This window comes from Dasypus novemcinctus, chromosome 27 (assembly GCF_030445035.2).
Source record: "Dasypus novemcinctus isolate mDasNov1 chromosome 27, mDasNov1.1.hap2, whole genome shotgun sequence".
In the NCBI taxonomy this organism is placed as follows: Eukaryota; Metazoa; Chordata; class Mammalia; order Cingulata; family Dasypodidae; genus Dasypus; species Dasypus novemcinctus.
The window spans coordinates 33,693,539-33,713,806 of record NC_080699.1 but is presented as its reverse complement, the minus strand read 5'-3'; the positions used below and the strand labels follow the sequence as shown (position 1 = coordinate 33,713,806).

General features: G+C 38.4%; 1 protein-coding gene and 1 pseudogene across 1 annotated transcript; both read right to left on the bottom strand.

Annotated features, from left to right (window-relative positions):
• Positions 1-2,066: 2,066 nt before the first annotated feature.
• LOC101445705 (olfactory receptor 8A1) lies at positions 2,067-2,996 on the bottom strand. Its single transcript, XM_004469305.2, has one exon. The coding sequence runs from the start codon at positions 2,994-2,996 to the stop codon at positions 2,067-2,069; it is 930 nt and encodes a 309-aa protein (XP_004469362.2).
• A 12,425-nt stretch (positions 2,997-15,421) lies between these two features.
• Positions 15,422-16,355, bottom strand: LOC101446168 (olfactory receptor 8A1-like; annotated as a pseudogene).
• Between the last annotated feature and the right edge of the window lie 3,913 nt (positions 16,356-20,268).

Below are 20,268 nucleotides of genomic sequence, written 5' to 3'. Positions count from 1 at the left end.
TTTAACAAGGATTAATGGCACATATAAGTATTACATTGCCCCCCCATACAATGTATTTTATATGATTTAATTTTTTATGAATTTTGAGTCTATGAAGGTATTTTGTGTCTATAGTTTTGTTAAATCCTTTGTAATTAGGTATACATACAAATTTAATTCAGTAAAAGTTTGGAGAAAAGTTTTTTCTTAAATGAGTTACTTTTATGTATGAGGACATAAGTAACAAGCATTCAAAATATTTATTTTAAATTATATTCCATTCTTATTACAAGATTCTCGGAATATATTGTATTGAAAGGCACTCTGCTTTCTTTGGGGGCAAAGAGCATTGGGTGTGTGGGGACGCTACTATTTTTGGACTGTTTCTTTTCCAATGTTCATATAGTTTACAGTAATCTCAAGTACTAAGTGCCCTGAATTCTGGTGCCTAGAGGGTTTATTGGGGCTTATTCAACTGCAGTTCTAGCTCGAGAGGATTTCTTTTTCTCAGTTCTTTTTCTTTCCAAATAGTTTTGTCTACTCAGATTTCTGAAGGACTTTTACCAGTAGTCCTGTAAATTTATTGGCAAAGGTCTGAGTATCCAGGCTCTATAAGTATGGGTGATAAGACTGAATTCTTCATAAGACTCACTGAAAGGGAGATAGGGTAGTCAGGACACAGAGGGAGAAGACAGGAGGATTTCAGAGAGTACCAGAAACCTGGCCTCCCTGATTTCTGGAGTGTCAGTTATGGGCTTTATTTATCTTTAAGCGATTTGCATAGAGTTTTCTTAAGAATTTTTAAAATTGTTGATTTAGTATATGATCTGGATGTAGGAAAATATATATCAAACAACAGACACAAATAGACACAAAAGCAGAAACACAGAAATATGAAACTCACTATTTTGAACAGTAATTTTCCACCCTTTTTTGCAAATTTTTATGATACAAAAATATAAAATATTGTACATATGTGATTTCATCCCTTTTTTTCTCTTTTATTATACCAGTCTAACTATAATAGAGCATTTTTCTATATAGAACCATTCTCACGTCACTTCTCTTTTGATTCTAAATCATATTGAGGCAACATTATTTCTGAGTTTCAGAAATCACCTTTTTTCTGTCCTTTCATAGGTTCATAACCAAAATCTTCCCAATTTCTGAAAATATAGCCCAAAGGACTAAATTCAGAAATGCTGTTAGAATTTCCCATTTCAAAATTTTAGTAAACAGATTAAGAATAGCTAAACAATATAAAATATGACAAACACGCAAATTTCTGACACTTGCTACCATATATTACAAAAATATAGTCAGCACTCTTGGAGGCTCAAACCCTGTCCAGGATATTTTCAGAAATTCGGGAAGGGGCAGTGGTCAGAGGAAGGGAGATAGTCTGAAAGTAGGGCCCATGGTCTCAGACCTGGTCCAGGGATTTGAACCCTTCTTCCCTATTTACTTTACCTTGATGACCTACTCATCTGGTCAGAAGTCTGGACCTGGAACTGTTTCTCCTTTTGAAACATTGAAGTGCTCATGAGCCTGGGAACCTGGGAGGGCAGGACAAAACTAGCCAGCAAACCTCTAGACTAACAGGTCTAGGTGGCCACAAGGCTTGACTGCTGTGCTCAACTGGTCAGCCGGTGCTCAGCTTTGGGCAATCAAACTGTTTAAGGACCCGCTTTGTCCCTTTGTGATCACCAGTAGATGTTGATCAAAATGTGGGCAAGCTGCCTCATGCACATGAAAAAGCAAATTCTGTAACACTGGGGTTTCGAAGAGAAAACGTTTATTGCCAAGCACAAAGCAGAGAGAACAAATGGCCTATGGGCTTAAAATCTATGAACTGGAGAAAACTTTAGGTGTTATAGAATTCAAACAAAGGCAGGCAGGCTTAGAATAATGAGGTAGGGTGTCAGTTCTGGGCTGACTCATGTTATCACAATTAATTATTAAGGGGGATACATGCAGGAGCTCTAGACTTCAGGGACAATGTTCCAGGGCACCAGAGTTGAGGAGGGCTTTCTTCTGGCATCTTCAACAGCTTACATTTAAAATTGGAAAGAATAAGAACCTTTGCATCAAAATCGTTTTCTCTGCACTGTTTTCTGAATGGCAGCTTTGACCTCCTTGTTCCTCAGACTGTAGATCAGGGGGTTCAGCATGGGGATCACTGTGGTGTAGAACACGGAGGCCACATTCTCCTGGGCCAGGGAACTGGCCGTGGAGGGCTTTAAGTACATGAAAGCAGTAGAGCCATAGAACATTCCCACAGCTGCCAGGTGGGAGCTGCAGGTGCCAAAGGCTTTAGACCTGCCCTCTTTGGTGCTGATATGGAGGATGCTGGAGAGGATGAAGACATAGGAAACAAGGACTGTTAAGCTGGTGACTACAATGTTGAATCCAGCCAAAAAGAAAACTACCACCTCAACGTCATAGGTGCTAGTGCAGGAGAGTTTCATGAGAGGGAGGATGTCACAGAAGTAGTGACTGATGAGGTGCTCACAATAGGACAGCTTTAACATGAGGACAGTCTCTATTGTTGAGCCTATGAGTGCCATGATGTAGACCGCAGCCACCAGCAGGGAGCAGACTTGGTGGGACATGATGATGTTATAAAGCAAAGGGCGGCAGATGGCGACATAGCGGTCATAGGCCATCACTGTCAGCATGTAACACTCAGCAATGACAAAAACGAGGAAGAAGTAGAGCTGTAACATGCATCCTGCATAGGAGATGGTGTTCTTCTCTGACACAAAGTTCACCAGCATTTTAGGGGTAATGACAGAGGAGTAGCACATGTCCACAAGGGACAAGTTGCTGAGGAAGAAGTACATGGGGCTGTGAAGCTGAGAATTCAGACAAATTAGCGTGATCATGCCCAGGTTCCCCACCATGGTGACCGCGTAGATCCCTAGGAAGAGCAGGAAAAGGGGCAGCTGGAGCTCTGGCTGATTTGTTAATCCCCCGAGAATGAACTCTGTCACTGTAGAGTGATTTTTTGCAGCCATTCTCAGAGTTGAAACTGCGAAGATGGGAAAGAAGAACCCATGAAAGGCTGCCCTTGGCTTGCTTGTGAAGCTAGCTCTGGCTCTGGCTGGGGGATCCTGGCTCTTTCCTGATGCCTCCTCCCTACACGCCTGTGTGCTGGGAGGTAGATCTGCCCCTGAGTGTTCAAAGATCATGAAACGAAAAAGGGCAAGATCTGGAGTTTTTACAACTCTCATGTTTCAAATACCCAAATCAATGGTTCTTAAAGTATAGCCTTTGATACAACTTCCATAGTAACTAGAAATGCAGACTCTCAGGCCTCACCCTACAGTATCAGAAACTCTGGGCGTGGTATCTAGCATTGTGTTTTAAGAAAATCTCCATGTGATGTGATGCATGGTGAAGTTTGAGAACCTCCACACTGTAGGTAAAAAGTGGTATATTTTATATTTTGAATTTGCAAATGTATTTTAACTCAATTGAAATTTCTGTGTTATCTATGTGATCCTCAAATATTCACTCAATATAAACCTGTGAATAACTATTTCAAATCTACGTACTGTCCAGGTGATGTGGTAGTTACAGCTATTTCACTTAGTGGCAAGTCAGTTTCTATATTTGAATGATGAAATAATAAAATCAATTCCTCAGGTGGTTGTAAATATAACATGGAATAATGCATATTTAGAAATATTTTTCATTTCGTCAGTTCCTATAAAAATGTAAGTTATCATGAGGTGTCTGGCATTTGGTTTTGTTTTTCACTGGACTCAAGGCCCTCAGACAGTGGTTCTCAGCAGTTGCTGTATATTGTAATTGCCTGGATTATTTAAAAAATATTGATGCCTGGGTTCCACAATAGAAATTCTGATTTAATTAGTCTTTGAATATTGGTATTGGTATGGAGTATTGTCCGTGGTAAGGGCTCAATATCTATTTACTATTATTATTGTTATTGTTATTATATGCATAACCAATACCAAACCTTGACACTATTGTCTACTTAGTGGCAAAGTATTCAAATTACAGGCAGGCTTTCTAGAAAGCCTGGATCATCATTGCAACATATTAAACCTGTGGACATCTCTGTTTCTGAGATGTATTTCTTAAGCTAATAATGCTTAATTCTCACTATTTTACTTGCTTTTTCATATAATTACTAATTTTTGTGTAATTCTTTAGAATTTACACATTTCTTTCAAAATTCAACCTCTTTAACTCCTCTATTCATTCCTGGGTTTAGGGAGAAATGTATTTAGAGGAGGACATTTATTCCCATAAATAAGAAACAGCAAATCCCCTTTGAATATGCCATCACCAAAACTTAAAGTACTTTACAAAGCAGTGCAGATGTGATCACCATTACAGAGGAAAATCCTAGACATCATCAGTTTATGTTTTACTCCCATAATATACTAATAATATAAAATAGACAAGCATGACCCATATATTTTATGCCTTGTACTACAGTTTCTACCTTTAGTTTTACCAGCCCCTAGAGCCTCAGGATTGCTTCTGCTCAGAACCCAGCACACAGAGAAAAAAACCAGAAACCGTTTACAATTGAAGTGAAATATTTGGTTGTAAATAATTTGTATTAGAAATAGAAATCTTGGAAGAAGTATTTCTCCCTTATAGTTTCTTTAAATCTGTAATTAAATACCTGTGGTGAGGAAAACTAGAACACCTTGTCCTGGAAATTTTAGGGGATGGCTTGGTTTCAACAATCAGGATATAAACTTCAGAAAGTGGGAGAACCATCTAGATTTATATCTAGTCCTATATTGTGTCTCAAGGGGGTCTGTTTGTATATATGTGGGCAGATCCTCTTGGGATGTAATCTCTCTCCAGGGGTCTTCACTGAAGAGCAATTAGAAACTTGATTTATATCTGCACTAGGAGTCATGTTTTTGTCTCCCAGGCTTTTTAGTTTTCCTTTGATTGGGGGAACTATATTGCATCTTGGGAGGCTTTAAAATACATGGTTTAATTTAGTGTTCTCTGTATAGTGTAGTTCCATGGATTTTTAAAAAAAGGTTTTATTCTGTTATCATATATACAATTGAACAATTCCCCCTTTAATCACATTCATATATATTTTATAGCGCTGTTAATTGCATTCACAATGTTTTGCTACCATCACTAACATCCAATACGAAAACATCTCCATCATTCTAAATAGGAACCCTGTACCTTTTAAGCCTTAACTTTCCTTTCCCTATCCCCACACTATCCAGTGGTAACCTGTATTCTAGATTCTGGCTCTATAATTTTGCTTATTTTAATTTTTAAAATCAATGAGCTCATACGATATTTGTTCTTTTGTGTCTGGCTTATTTCATTCAACATTATGTCTTCCAGGTTTCATCCATGTTGTCACATGTAATTATATTCCATTGCATGCATATACCACATTTTATTTATCCTTTTATCAGTTACTAGACACTTGGGGTGGTACTTCTTTTGGCAATTGTGAACAGTGCTGCTGTGAACATAAATATGAAAATATCCGTTTGAGCCCCTGCTTTCAATTCTTTTGGGTATATACCTGGTAGTGGGATTGCTAAGTCATATGGTAGTTCTATACTTAGCTTTCTGAGGAAAGGCCAAAATGTCTTTCACAAAGTCTGCACCATTTTACATCACTGCCAGCAATGAGTGAGTGTTTCTATGTCTCTTTATCCTCTCCCACACTTGTGATTTTTAAAAAAAATTAGCCATTTTAATGGATGTGAAATGATATCTCATTGTGGTTTTGATTTTCGTTTCCCTGAATAACCTAATGATGATGAACATCTTTTCTTGTGCTTTCCTACCATATGTATATCTTCTTTGGCGAGGTGTCTACTCAAGTCTTTTGCCCATTTTTAAATTGAGTTGTTTGTCTTTTTGTTGTTAAACTGAAGGATTTCTTTATATATTCTGGATATTAATCCTTTATGGAATATGTGGTTTGGAAATATTTTCTACCATTGTGTGTGTTGTCATTTTACTTTCATGATAAAGTACTTTGAGGAACAAAAGTTTTTAATTTTAATGAGGTCCCATTCATCTTTTTTTTTTTTTTTTTGCTTCTGTTTCTTGTGCTTTGGGTGTAAAGTCTAAGAAACCATTGCATAACAGAAGGTCCTGAAGATACTTACTTACTTTTACTTATGGGAGTTTGATTGTTCTAACTATTATATTAAGGTTTTTGATCCATTTTGACTTGATTTTTATATATGGTGTGAGGTAGGGGTCCTTCTTTGTTTTGCAAATGGAGACCCAGTTTTCCTAGCACTGAAGAGTATTCTTTCCCAACAGAGTGGTCTTTGCCAACTTGTCAAAATCAGTTGGCCATACATGTGAGGGTTGATTTCTGAGCTCTCAATTCTATTCCATTGGTATATATATCTATCCTTGTACCAGGACTATGCTGTTTTGGTTTCTGTGGTTTTGTAGTAAGTTTTATGATCAGGAAGTATGAGTCTTCTAACTTGATCTTTTTCAAGATGGCTTTAATTTTGGGGGGCCCCTTATCCTTACATATAAATTTGATGGTTGGTTTTTTTATTTCTGAAAAAACAGTTGTTGGAATTTTGATTGGGATTGCATTGAATCTATAAATTGCTTTGGGAGCATTAACATCTTAATAACTTCTTAGTTTTCCAATCCATGAATACAGAATGTCCTTCCATTTATGTAAGTCTTATTTATTTTAGCAGTGTTTTAATACGTTTTTTTCTGTAAAAGTCCTTGACATCCTAGGTTAGATTTATTCCTAGATATTTGATTATTTATTAGCTAATGTGAAGGGAAGTTTTTCTTGATTTCTTCTCCTGATTGTTCATTGCCTTGTGTATGGAAACACCCCTGATTTTTGGGTGTTTATCTTGTACTGTGCCTCTTTGCTGAATTCATTTATTAGTTCTAGGAACTTTTTTGTGGATTTTTTCAGGATTTTCTGTTTATAGGATCACATTATCTGCAAATAGTGAAAGTTTTACTTCTTTCTTTCCAATTTGAATTACTTTTTTTCTTCCCTAATTGCTCTTGCAAGAATTTACAGTACAATGTTGAATAACAGTGGTTAGTTACAGTGTGCATCCTTGTCTTGTCCCGATAGTAGAGGGAAGGATGTCAGTCTTTCACCATTAAGGAGGATGTTAGCTGTGGGCTTTTCATATATGCCCTTTATCATGTTGAGGAAGTTTCCTTTTATACCTAGTGTTCTAAGTGTTTGGTTTTTTTTTCGAGAAAGGGTGCTGGATTTTGTCAGGTGCTTTTTCTGTATCAGTTGAAATGATCATGTGATTTTTCCCACTTCATTCTGTTAATGTTAGTACATTAATTGATTTTCTTATTTTGAACCAGTTTTGCATAACAGGAATAAATCCCATTTGATCATGGAGTATAATTCTTTTAAGGTACTGTTGGATTCAATTTTCTAGTATTTTGTTGAGGGTGTTACATCTGTAGTCATAAGAGATATTTGTCTGTAGTTTTCTTGTGATATCTTTATCAGTCTTTGGTATGAGAGTGATGCTTATTGTGAATGAGTTAGCAAGTGCTCCTTCCTATGATAGTTTGAATCTGGTAGATCCCAGGAGATCAAGTCCTTAGAGCTAATCTATTAGTATGGGTGTGAACCTGTTGTGGGTGGGACCTTTTGATTGTATCACTTCAGTTAAGAGCCTTTGACTGGATTGCTTCAGTGGGTCATGACCCAGGGTGGTTCTTGGTCCATTTTTGGAGTACTTTATAAATGGGATGAGTTCAGAGAGACAGAGGGAGAGCAAAAAGCAGCAGAGACAGAGAAAATTTCCTGGAAGCTAAGAGAGGAAGCCCTGGAAGCCAGAAGCTGACATCAACGGGGCTTGGGAGAGAGAAAAGGCCACAGGAGCTCAGAGAGGAAACTAAGGGAGTTGTGAGAGAAAGTCACAGAAGGAACAGCTAAAAGGTGAAAGCAATGAGCTTGGAAGAGAAGTCAGGGACCAGCAGGTGCTGCCATTTGTCTCACTGTGTGCTTTTCCAGATAAGAGAGGAATCTAGGATAACCAGCAGCTGGTCCTTGGGGAGAAAAGCATCACCTAATGAAGTCTTGAATTGGACATTTCATGGCTTTAGAACTTTAAGATTATAAATTAATAAATACCCACTCTAAAAGCCAACCCATATCTGATATATTGCCTCGGTAGCCTTTAGCAAGCTAAAACACTTCCTCTACAGTTTTTTGAACATTTGGAGCAGAACTGGAGTTAATACTTCTTGGAATGCTTGGTAGTATTTTTCCATGAAGCCACTTGGTTCCCAGATTTCCTTTGTTGGGAAGTTTTTTTTTTTTTTTTTTTTTTTAAGGAGGTACCAGGGAGTGAATCTGGGACCTTGTACATTGTAGGCAGGCACTCAACCAATGAGCTATGCTGATCTCCTGTTGGGAGGTTTGTTTTTTTAATTTTTAAAAAATTTAACTGTCTTTTTTAAAAAAAAGATATATAGATCACACAAAATATTACATTAAAAAATATAAGAGGCTCCCATATATCCCACTCCCCACCCCCCACCACTCCTCCTACATCAACAATCTCTTTCATCATTGTGGCACATTCATTGCATTTGGTGAATACATTTTGTTGCACTGCTATACCACATGGATTATAGTTTACATTGTAGTTTACACTCTCCCCCAGGCCATTCAGTGGGTTATGGCAGGATATATAGTGTTCTGCCATATCATTCAGGACAACTCCAAGTCCCCAAAACTGCCCCACATCACACCTCTTTTTCCCTCTCCCTGCCTTCAGCAACTCCTATGGCCACTATCTCCACATCAATGATAGAGTTTCTACCATTGCTCAAGTCACAATAGTTTTATAGCAGAATACTAGTAAGCCCACTCTAATCCATATTTTATTCCTCCATCCTGTTTACCCTGGGATGGTGATTTCCACTCCACCTCTAAATCGAGAGAGGGCTTAGATCCCATGTGGCTGGAGGATATGATCTCCTGCTTGCAGCTGTAGACACTCTTGGTTCCCTGGTGTGGTTGGCCATCTTTTTAATTAATTAACTAATTAATTAATTAATTAATTTTATTTCTCTTCCCTTCCCCCCCGTCCCTGTTGTCTGTTCTCTGTGTCTATCTTCTGCATGTTCTTCTTTGTCCGCTTCTGTTGTTGTCAGCAGCACAGGAATCTGTTGCTTTTTGTTGCATCATCTTGTTGTGTCAGCTCTCCGTGTGTGTGGCACCACTCCTGGGTAGGCTGCACTTTTTTTCGTGCTGGGCAGCTCTCCTTACGGGGCGCACTCCTTGTGCGTGGGGCTCCTCTACGTGGGGGACACCCCTCCGTGGCGGGCACTCCTTGCGCGCATCAGCACTGCGTGTGGGCCAGCTGCACACGGGTCAAGGGGACCCGGGGTTTGAACTGTGGACCTCCCATGTGGTAGACTGGTGCCCTAACCACTGGGCCAAGTACACTTCCCTGGTTGACCATCTTCACCTCCCTGTTAACTGACCTGAGTAAGTCAGACGAACTGGAGAGTAGATGTTGCAACTTGACTGAGGCTAAGGGGCCCAGCTGGCACATGTGAAGTCCAGAGATTCAAGTCTCCTGAGTATACACCAACCCAAGCACCAACCACAGGTTCAGTAAAAGTGCCAGAAGAGGCATGTGTGGAAAGGTCACATCTGAGTCCAACTCCATTACACTCAGGACCACAAATTCCAAATAGGGCCCACTAGTCTACAAATTTCCTTCTGTATATTTTTCCTTCTGCCTAGAAAGCTTCCTGTAACATTTTTTTGGTACAGTAAACTGATAACAGTTTCTCTCAGGTTCTGTGTGTCTGAAAAAGTCCTTTTTTTCGCTGTCAATTTTTAAAATTGAGTTCAATTTCAAAAAATAAAACAACAGACAAAAGGCAGCTTAACAAATTTTGAAAGATAACTTCTAAAAAGATATTTCCACTGAGTATAGAATTCTAGATTGACACTGTTTTCTTTCTGCCCTTATAAATGTCATTTCATTATCTTCATGCTTGCATCATCTGACGGGAAGTCTGTAGTCATTCTTTATTCCTCTGTAATATGCTTTTCCCTTTGGCTACTTTAAAAATGTTTTCTTTCTCACTGGTGTTCAGGAACTTGATTATTGAAATACCTTTGTGTGGTTTTCTTTGTGTCTGTTCTTCTAATGGATTCACTGAGCTTTCTTGGATCTGTGGGGGTACAGTTTTTATCTAATTTGGAAAAATTTTAGCTGTTATTTCTTTAAATATTATTTTCTTTCTCATCTTTTCCTTCTGGGACTCCAACTGCATCTATGTTAGCATGCTTGATATTGTCTCATAGGTTACTGAGGCTTTGTTTATTTTATTTTATTTTTTGTCACTCTTTGCTTATTTCTTTGTCACTCTGTTCTTTAGTTTGAATAGTTTCTGTTGCTTTTTCTCCTGCCATATTTAACTGGATAGTGATAAAATCAAGTGATTTTTTTCCCCTTTAGTTATTATATGTTTTAAATCTCTACGTGTTCTATTTCATTTTTTTAATATCTTTAATTTCTTTCAACATTATGTCCATTTTTTCCCTTTCAACTATTGGGCATATTGAATATATTTATAATAGTGAATTTTATTTTAATTTTTTAGATTTATTTATTTATTTACCCCCCCCCCCAACTACCTCCCCCCACCCTGCTATTTTTGCTGTCTGTGTTGTCTTCTCTTCTCATTTTCTCTCCTCTAAGATTCACCGGAATTTGATTCTAGAGACCTTTGATGTGGAGAGAGGTTCCTGTCAATTGTGCCACCTCAGTTCCTGGTTTCTGCTATGCTTCACCTTGACTCTCCCCTTGTCTCTCTTTGGATGTGTCATCATCTTGCTGCATGACTCACCTGTGTGGACACTTGAGCTCACCATGCAGGCACTTGCGCAGGCACAGCTTACCACATGGGCGCTTGAGTGGGCAGTGACTCACTGCGCAGGTACACTTTCTCTTCTTCTTTTACACCAGAAGGTCCCAGGGATTGAACCCAGGTTCTCCCATATGGTAGGTGGAAGCTCTATTCCTTGAGCCACATCTGCTTCCCTTATTTTGTTTTTAAGAAGCTTTAGATCACATAAATGTTACATAAAAAATATAGGAGCTTTCCAAATGTCCTACCCTTTTCCCCTCCCACACTTCCCCACATTTGTTACAATTGATGTACAGATATTGAAGTCTCGCTACTAACCATGGTCAATGGTTTACATATAATAGTGAGTTTTGAAGTCCTTATTGGCTAATTCTGTCATCTCTGTTATTTCCATACTGTTTCTGTTGATTTATTTTCCTCTGGGTATGGCTCACATTTTAATTCTTTTTAATATCTAGCAATTTTTGATTGGGTGGGGATGTTATAGATTTTGTGTTGTTGAATGCTGGATTTTACTATATTTCTTTAAAGGGTGATGGACTTTCTTCTGGCTGCCTTTTTAAGTGACTTAATTTTTTTAAAGTGTTTTTATATTGGTGCACATGCACTTTTTTCTTTTTTTAAAAACAAATGAATTTTATTGATATGTATTAATAAAGCATAGACTTCATCCAAAGTGTACAATCAATGGTAATTGGTATAATCACATAGTTGTACAGTTATCACTTCCATCATTATTAGAGCATTTTCATTATTTCAATAATAACAGTAACAAAAAACAGACAAACAAACAAGAAAATTCTTCACTTCTCAATCTCTCTTTGCTCCCTCTTCCATACATAGCTGCTATTTCTGGCTATTCTTGGACATTTATTTTTTAAGCAGTTTTATTGAGATCTATTGACATACCATATGATCTATCCAAAGTGTATAATCAATGGCTTTTAAAAATTATTCATTTATTTATTGTATTTTTTTTTTAAAAAGGAAATAGATCACACAAAACATTACATTGAAAAACATAGGAGGTTCCCATATACCACACTCCCCATCCCACCCCCGCTCCTCCCACATCAACATTCCCTTTCACTGGTAAGGCACTTTCTTTGCATTTGGTGAATACACCCTGGAGCACTGCCTCACTGCTTGGACCATAGTTTACATTGTAGTTCACACCCTCCCCCAGTCCATCCAGTGGGTTATGGCAGAATATACAGTGTCCTGCATCTGCCTCTGCAATATCATTCAGGAAAGCTGCAAGTCCTGAAAATGCCCCATATCACACTTCTTCCACTCTCTCCCTGCCCTCAGCAACTCTCGTGGCTACCATCTCCATATCAATGATACAATTTCTCCCATTAGTAGAGTGACAACAGTTCGATAGTAGAATACCAGCAAGTCCACTCCAATCCAAACTATATTCCTCCATCCTGTGGACCCTGGAATGGCGATGTCCACTCCACCTTTGAATCAAGAAGGGTCTTAGATCCCATGTGACTGATGGATGCAATTCTTCTGCTTGCAGCTGCAGGCACTCTTGGTTCCCTGTGTGGTGGTTGACCATTTTCACCTCCCTGTCAGCTGACCTGGGTAAGTCCAAGGAACTGGAGAGCAGTTGTTGCAACCCTGCTGAGGCTCAGGACCTAGCTGACACATGACCAGTCCAGAAATTGAAGTCTCCTGAGCATACAGAAACCATCTGCCAATGACAGGTTTAGTAAAAGTGACAGAAGAGGCATGTGCAGAAAGGTCACATCTGAATCCAACTCCATCATAATCAGGAGCACAAGTTCCAAAGTAGGACTCACTGGCAAGGCAATGAACTCTGAGCCATCTGCCATCACTGTTGAACCTGAGTGTCTCTGTAGCCCTCAGGAGCACCAGTACCTGGGGCTGTATCTATTTAAGTGACTTCAGAGTCACTTTGAACCCTTTGAAATTTATTTGTACCATTTTCGGGGTGGATCTAGAATAGCCTAGGGCAGATACAGCCCCAGTACTAAGGTTTGATCCTTCCTGGTTCCTTAATGCAGGCCCATTTACACTCTCCATTCTGGTGGGTGGTAACTTGAATAATTCCTGCCCTGTGTGAGCTCTGGAAATTGTTCTGCCTATTCCTCTCTGGTAATTGATTTGTCAAAGAAGCTGTGTTTTCCCTGGACTAGTGGAATCTCACTGTACTCAGATTTGGTATGGAGCCAAAGTCTTTGGTAGCTTTGTGTATTTCTTCAGTAGTCTCCTCCACAGATTAGCTGCTTTAAGCTTCTCTAACTCCAGTCTCCATCTCCTCAGCTCTGTGAGGAGTTCTGTTTGCTTTCCCCTCCCTGTACTCCTGTTTGGAAATTACCTCTAGATAGAAAGGGTGATCACTTGGTTCATCTGTTTGGTTTCCTGTTTTCTTCTGCTGCCTTTTGTCAAGACCTGAAAACACCTGTTTCATTTATTTTGTCTAGTTGTCTGTTGTTTAAGGCAGAGGGCAAGTGTGAACCCTGTTACTCCATCATGGTTGGAAGAGGAATTTCAACTTCACTTTTAAAAATAGTATCTTTTACTGTAGTTTTAGTGCATATTTGTTGTTTGAGAAAAGTTGAGCATCTTTTCCTATGTTTAAGAACCATTAATATATTTATTTTGTCTGAGCTCTCTATTCATATCCTTTTCCATTTCTCTCTTGGGTTGCAGGTCTTTTTTTCTCATCTTTTAGATGCTCTTTATATTCAAGATATTAGTTTTTTGTCTGAAATACAAATTCCGCATAGTCTTTTCCCCATTTGTCAATTTTCTTTTGAATTTTGTCATAATTTTTTCCAGGCAATACGTTTTTTAATAATATAGTAAAATTTATTAATCTTTTTATTTATAGCTTATATGTTTTGAATCATAATCTGCAAAGTATTCTCTATTTTCAGTTTATAAACAATGTCATTTGTTTTCCTTTCAAGGACTTTCATAAGTTTACTTTTTACATTTGGATGCCTTTGAAATTTGTACTGTTTATGGTCTGAGAAATGAATCTAATTTTGTTATTTTTCATATGGCTATCAGTTTGTACCATCACCATGAAAAAAAGTCTTTATCTTATTGATTTGAGATGCTGCCTTCATCAAATACAAATTTTCATTTGTTCTTGGGCCCTTATCTGGGTTTTATATTCTGTTCCAGTTGTCTGTCATTCAATTCATGAGCAACACCACCCCGTTTTAATTAAAGAAACTTTATATTGTTTTCATATTTGTTAGGGTTAGCTTCTATATGTTTTTTTCCTCAGATTTTCCATGCTATTTCTGTGTGTTTATTTCTCCATATAAACTTTATTATTTACTGCCAGAAAAAAAACCCTGATGCTCTTTTTATTGAGATCCTATGACTTTTAAAAATAAATTTAGAAAGAATTGAAATATTAGAGTGTTGAGTCTCCCAAAACAAGAACATTATGTGTTCCTATTCATTACATCTACTTTTTTTTTTTTTTTAAGATTTCTTTCTTTCTTTCTTTCTTTTCCCTTCCCCCTCGTCCCGGTTGTCTGTTCTCTGTGTCTGTTTGCTGCGTCTTCTTCTTTGTCCGCTTCTGTTGTTGTCAGCGGCACAGGAATCTGTGTTTCTTTTTTTATGTCATCTTGTTGTGTCAGCTCTCTGTGTGGGTGGCGCAATTCCTGGGCAGGCTGCACTTTCTTTCGCACTGGGCGGCTCTCCTAATGGGGTGCACTCCTTGTGCATGGGGCTCCCCTTCACAGGGGACACCCGTGCGTGGCACGGCACTCCTTGCGCACATTAGCACTGTGCATGGGCCAGCTCCACATGGGTCAAGGAGGCCTGGGGTTTGAACTGTGGACATCCCATGTGGTAGGCAGATGCCCTATCCATTGGGCAAAGTCTGCTTCCCCCCAGTGTTTTTTGTTGACCAGCCATATAATCCTGAGCCAGTTATTAAACCAGATGTTGAGAAATGGAGATAATAATAGTACCTTTAATGATGATCTGTAATTGAAATAATTCATACGAAGCACTAAGAAGTGTGCTTGGCTCAGAGTAAGCAGCCAGAAAACATTAGCTGCTAATATTACTGTTATTAAGGCAGTGGAATGAAGGGATCAGGTAGAAGTTCTTGGGCAAAAATAAATAGGAGTAAGAGATCATGAGATGTAGATGGGAGGTCTGGATGAGAGAGGGACTGTAACTTCTTGGTGACCTTGAAATTCACCTCTTTGTCTTGTGTATTCCCAAACACAAAAATAATAGGATTAAGTATTATTTTCCCTCTAGAAGGAAGTAAAACGATGAATGCTTCTCAAACTCAATGCTGAAAGTTTATATCAATCACTAATTAAGATACTGTTTACCAAATTGCCCAGGGTAGAGAAAACAGATCCTAAGTGAAAGAAAGCATAAACTTGAAATCAGCTGGTTTCAAAATGTCAGAGAGAGATAGGGAGAAGAGAGGAAGGGAAGAGGGAACCATATAGCGTCGGCTGGGTCAACCTTCAGAGTGCTTCTCTCTGGCATTTTCAACAGCTTGCATTTAAAATTGGAAAGAATAAGAACCTTCACATCAAAACCGTTTTCTTCGCTGTGTCTTCTGCATGGCAGCCTTGACCTCCTTGTTCCTCAGACTGTAGATCAGGGGGTTCAGCATGGGGATCACCGTGGTGTAGAACACAGAGACCACGTTCTCCTGGGCCAGGGAACTGGCCGTGGAGGGCTTTAAGTACATGAAAGCAGTAGAGCCATAGAACATTCCCAGAGCTGCCAGGTGGGAGCTGCAGGTGCCAAAGGCTTTGTTCCTGCCCTCTGTTGTGCTGATGCGGAGGATGCTGGAGAGAACGAAGGCATAGGAAACAAGGATTATTAAACTGGTGACTAAAATATCAAATCCAGCCAAAAAGAAAACTACCATCTGGACATCATAGGTGCTAGTGCAGGAGAGCTTCATGAGAGGGAGGATGTCACAGAAGTAGTGACTGATGAGGTGCTCACAATAGGACAGCTTTAACATGAGGACAGTCTCTATTGTTGAGCCAATGAGCCCCATGATGTAGGCCACAGCCACCAGCAGGGAGCAGACTTGATGGGACATGATGATGTTATAAAGCAAAGGGCGGCAGATGGCAACGTAGCGGTCGTAGGCCATCACTGTCAGCATGTAACTCTCGGCAACCACAAAAACAAGGAAGAAGTAGAGCTGTACCATGCACCCCGCATAGGAGATGATGTTCTTCTCTGACACAAAGTTCACCAGCATTTTAGGGGTAATGACAGAGGAGTTGCACAAATCTACAAAAGACAAGTTACTGAGGAAGAAGTACATGGGGGCGTGAAGCTGAGAATTCAGATGAGTTAGTGTGATCATGCCCAAGTTCCCCACCATGGTGACCGTGTAGATCCCTAGGAAGAGCAGGAAGAGGGGCAGCTGGAGCTCTGGTCGATTTGTTAATCCCCCGGGAATAAATGAACTCTGTCACTGTAGAGTGATTTTTTGCAGCCATTTTCAGAGTTGAAACTGTGAAGATGGGAAAGAAGAACCCATGAAAGGCTGCCCTTGGCTTGCTTGTGAAGCTAGCTCTGGCTCTGGCTGGGGGATCCTGGCTCTTTCGTGATGCCTCCTCCCTAGACACCTGTGTTCTGGGAAGTAGATCTGCCCCTGAGTGTTCAAAGATCCTGAAGATGGGAGGAAGAGGGCCTAAAGCAGTGGATTTTAAACGTAGTCCATGGACCAGCTTTGACGGTATCACATGTAGCTTGTTAGAAATGCACTCTCAGTCCTCATCCAGATCTGCAGAATCAGAAACTCTGGGGTTGGGGTCTAGTACTATGTTTTAACAAACTCTCCAGGTAATGTTGATGGTGGCTTGAGAACCTCCACACTGTAGGTAATAAGTAATATATTTTATATTTCATAGTTAGAGATGAATTTTGACTCGAAATGAAAATTTCTGTGTTATGATTGCAATTCTCAAATAATCACTAAATAAGAATCTGTGAATACCTATCTCAAATCCCTGTAGTGTCAGGGTGAGATGATAGTTCCTAGTATATGACTGAGCAACATGCTCATTTCTATATCTGAATGATGAAGAATTAATAAAATCATTTCCCAAGATGGTTGAAAGTAATATGTGATGATGCATATTTAGAGATTTTTTTCAAATATTCAGTGCCTATAAAATGTTAGTTGTCATGAGGTGTATAGAATTTGATCTTAGTTTTTTACTGGACTTAGGGCCCTCAGGCAGTAGTCTCAATTGCTGCATATTATCACCTGGAGCATTAAAAAATACTCATGCTTGGGTTCCACCCAGAGATTCTGATTTAATCAGTCTATGGCCAAAAGTATTTGTCCATTGTAAGGACTCAATAGTTATTATTGTTATTATATTCAGAAAAATAACAAACTTTGTTATTATTATCTCCTGAGTGGCGCATTCTCAAATTTCCAGGCATGTTTTCTAGAAAGACTGGATCATTATTCCTGGCATGTGAAACCTATAGACATCTCTGTCTCTGAGATGTATTGTTTAAGTTAATAATATTAAATCAATATTTTAATCGCTTTCTCTTATAATTACTAACCTTTGTTAATGCTTTAGAGTTTACACATTTCTTTCAAAGTTCAATCTCATTATCACCTCCTGACATTCCTGGGTTTAGGGAGAAATGTATTTAGAGCAGAACATTTATTCCCATTTTCATATTGAGAAAACTGAAGTGCTGGCCATTAAGGACCTGCCCAGGGTCTATTACATATTGGCAACTTGGAACTCAAAGTTAGCTCTGCTCCCTCCTGGTAATGAATTTCGTCCCTTGCGCTTTTTAGCCTTATAACCTCCACACCTACGTCTCTAAGGCAATGTTTTAGTTGAATGTGCTTTACAGTTGATATATGATTATAGCATATGAAAAAAGAGGAATGCTATATATTTTTTTATTCTCTAGAAACTTGAAACTCTAAAATTTAAGTATATCACTCAAGTTCATACAGCTAGTAAAAGACATATCACGACCTATGTCCCAGGATTTCTGGTCACCATCTATTCTGTGTCCACTAAACTATGGTGATTTGCTAGAGTTTATCACTGTGTTGCACTTTATTATTATTATTTAGTAAGCTTAATTTATGGAAATTTTGGATATGGGCAGAAGAGGGATCTTATTGTTAGTTCAGATGTATTGTTTTAAATTACAAAGGCAATATATGTGCATCAAGAAAATTAGAAATACAAGTAAGCAAAAACAAAAACATCATATTCCCACTACCTAGAGATTAAGATTGGTAGTGAATATCCTTCTAGGTTTTATTCTGTGCTTACATATATTTACATGTATGTAAACGTATAGGTACTTTTAAAAGTGTAAACTGCTTTTTGTGCAGCACTTTAAAATACATGGTCTCACTTGATTCCTATAATATTAAGTCTGGCCCTAACTATGTTTCTTCTGCTTAGATGTAAAAAAGTCTTTAAATCCTTGGGATGTGATGTGGATGTGATGTGAAGACAGAAAAATTTGCATTGCATTGTTTGCTTTACATTTAAGTTATTGGCAATGAAGTATTTGAATTCATAACAACTCATATCAGAGTTAGCAAAGACTTTTCAATATTATTGCCACTTATTATACGAGAAACCAAATTTAATTAGATAAGAACAATAGGTTTTAAAATGTACATAGTCCCCTTTACCCAATCTGAGCTTCTTAAAACAAGAAACAGAAAATCTCCTTTGAATGTGCCATCACCAAAACTGAAAGTACTTTACAAAGTATTGCAAATATGATCACCATTATAAAGGAAAACCCTAGATATCGTTGGTCTAATTTTTATTCCCATAATATACTAACAATATAAAATAGGCAAATATGATCCACATATTTCATAACTGGTACTTCAATTTCTACTTCTAGTTTCAGCAGGCCCTAGAGGCTCAGGATTGCTGCTGCTGGGAACTTAGCACACACAGTAAAAAACACTCAGAGTTGAAGGGAAATGCTTGGTTGTAAGTAGCCTGTATTAGAAACAGAAGATCTTGGGAGAAATGCTTCTCCCATACAGTTTCTTCAAATCTGTACTTAAATACCTGTGCTGAGGAAAACTAGAACACAGTCTCCGGGAAATTTTAGGGGATAGCTTGGTTTCAACAATCAGGATATAAACTTCAGAAAATGGGAAATCATCCATGTTTATATCTAGTCCTATATTGTGACTCAAGGGGGTCTGTTTGAGGGCAGATCCTCTCTTGAGATGTATTCTTTCTCCAGGGGTCTTCACTGAGGAGTAATTAGCGTCTTGATTTAAGCTGTGTTGTGAGTCATGTTTTGTCTCATAGGCTTGTTAGTATTCCTTTTATTGGGAGAGCTGTATTGTAGCTTCAGAAGCTTAGAGTCTAATGCCAGCATTGGAAGATTTCACCACCGAACCTGTCATCATTGACACCCGTCCCCAACCACCATCGACACCATCATAAATGTTATTCATGATTAGCTGTTGATCACAGGCACAATCACCCAGCTTTAAGATGTTTATTTTAAAGAGTTTTAAACAAATTAAAATATCTTACTCAAATACACTGTATAGCTTTAGTGAAGGGATGTTAAATCTGTAAGGAATGTTAAATTAGTCACTGTCCTGCTGCATCTGTGGACAGACTGGGTAGAATGGCAGGAGGGTGCGGGGCATGAGATGGTAGAGTCATAAGACGTCTTCAGTCTGAATGATGGTTCATAAGGGGAGTATGATTTTAGAAGTTTTCTGATTCTAGAATTTATCCAGAAGTGTATTATTCATGAATATTATTAAGATTCTTTTAACTTTTTATTTTGACATAATCATAGATCAAACAGTTGTAATAAATAATACAGAAGGAGCTCGTGTACTCTTTACACATTTTCTCCCAATGGAATATTTTGCAAAACTATAGTACAATATCATACCCAATGTATTGACACTGATACAGTACACTGGTCTTAGTCAGTTTTACTTATTTTCATGTATTTTATTTAGTTCTATGCAATTTTGTCACATGCAAAGGTTCATATATAGGTTCATATATCCATCACCATAGTTAAGATATAGACAGTTATGTCACCCACAAGGATCCCCTGTATTGCTTTGTAAAAATTCCTTTCCTCCCTTTATCGCAGGGTGATGAGAATATGAAGAAACATAGGAAAACTACAATTGGTATAACTGTAGACTGTGGTTAACAACAATACTATAGTGTTCTGTGTTGATAAGGAAATATATGGAAAAAGTGTGCCAAATGTATGCTATGGACCATGATTGGTGGTAATAGTCTGATGATATTATCTCATAATCATTATTATATTTTTGATGTTCAGCTTTGTCTTTCTTCACCTGTGGAATTATACTTAGTTTGTCTCCTGAGTCTGTCTGACATGGCCCGA

Coding starts and splice junctions, on each gene's coding strand:
- LOC101445705 (XM_004469305.2), bottom strand. CDS start 2,996: ATGGCTGCAAAAAATCACTCTACAGTGACAGAGTTCATTCTCGGGGGA.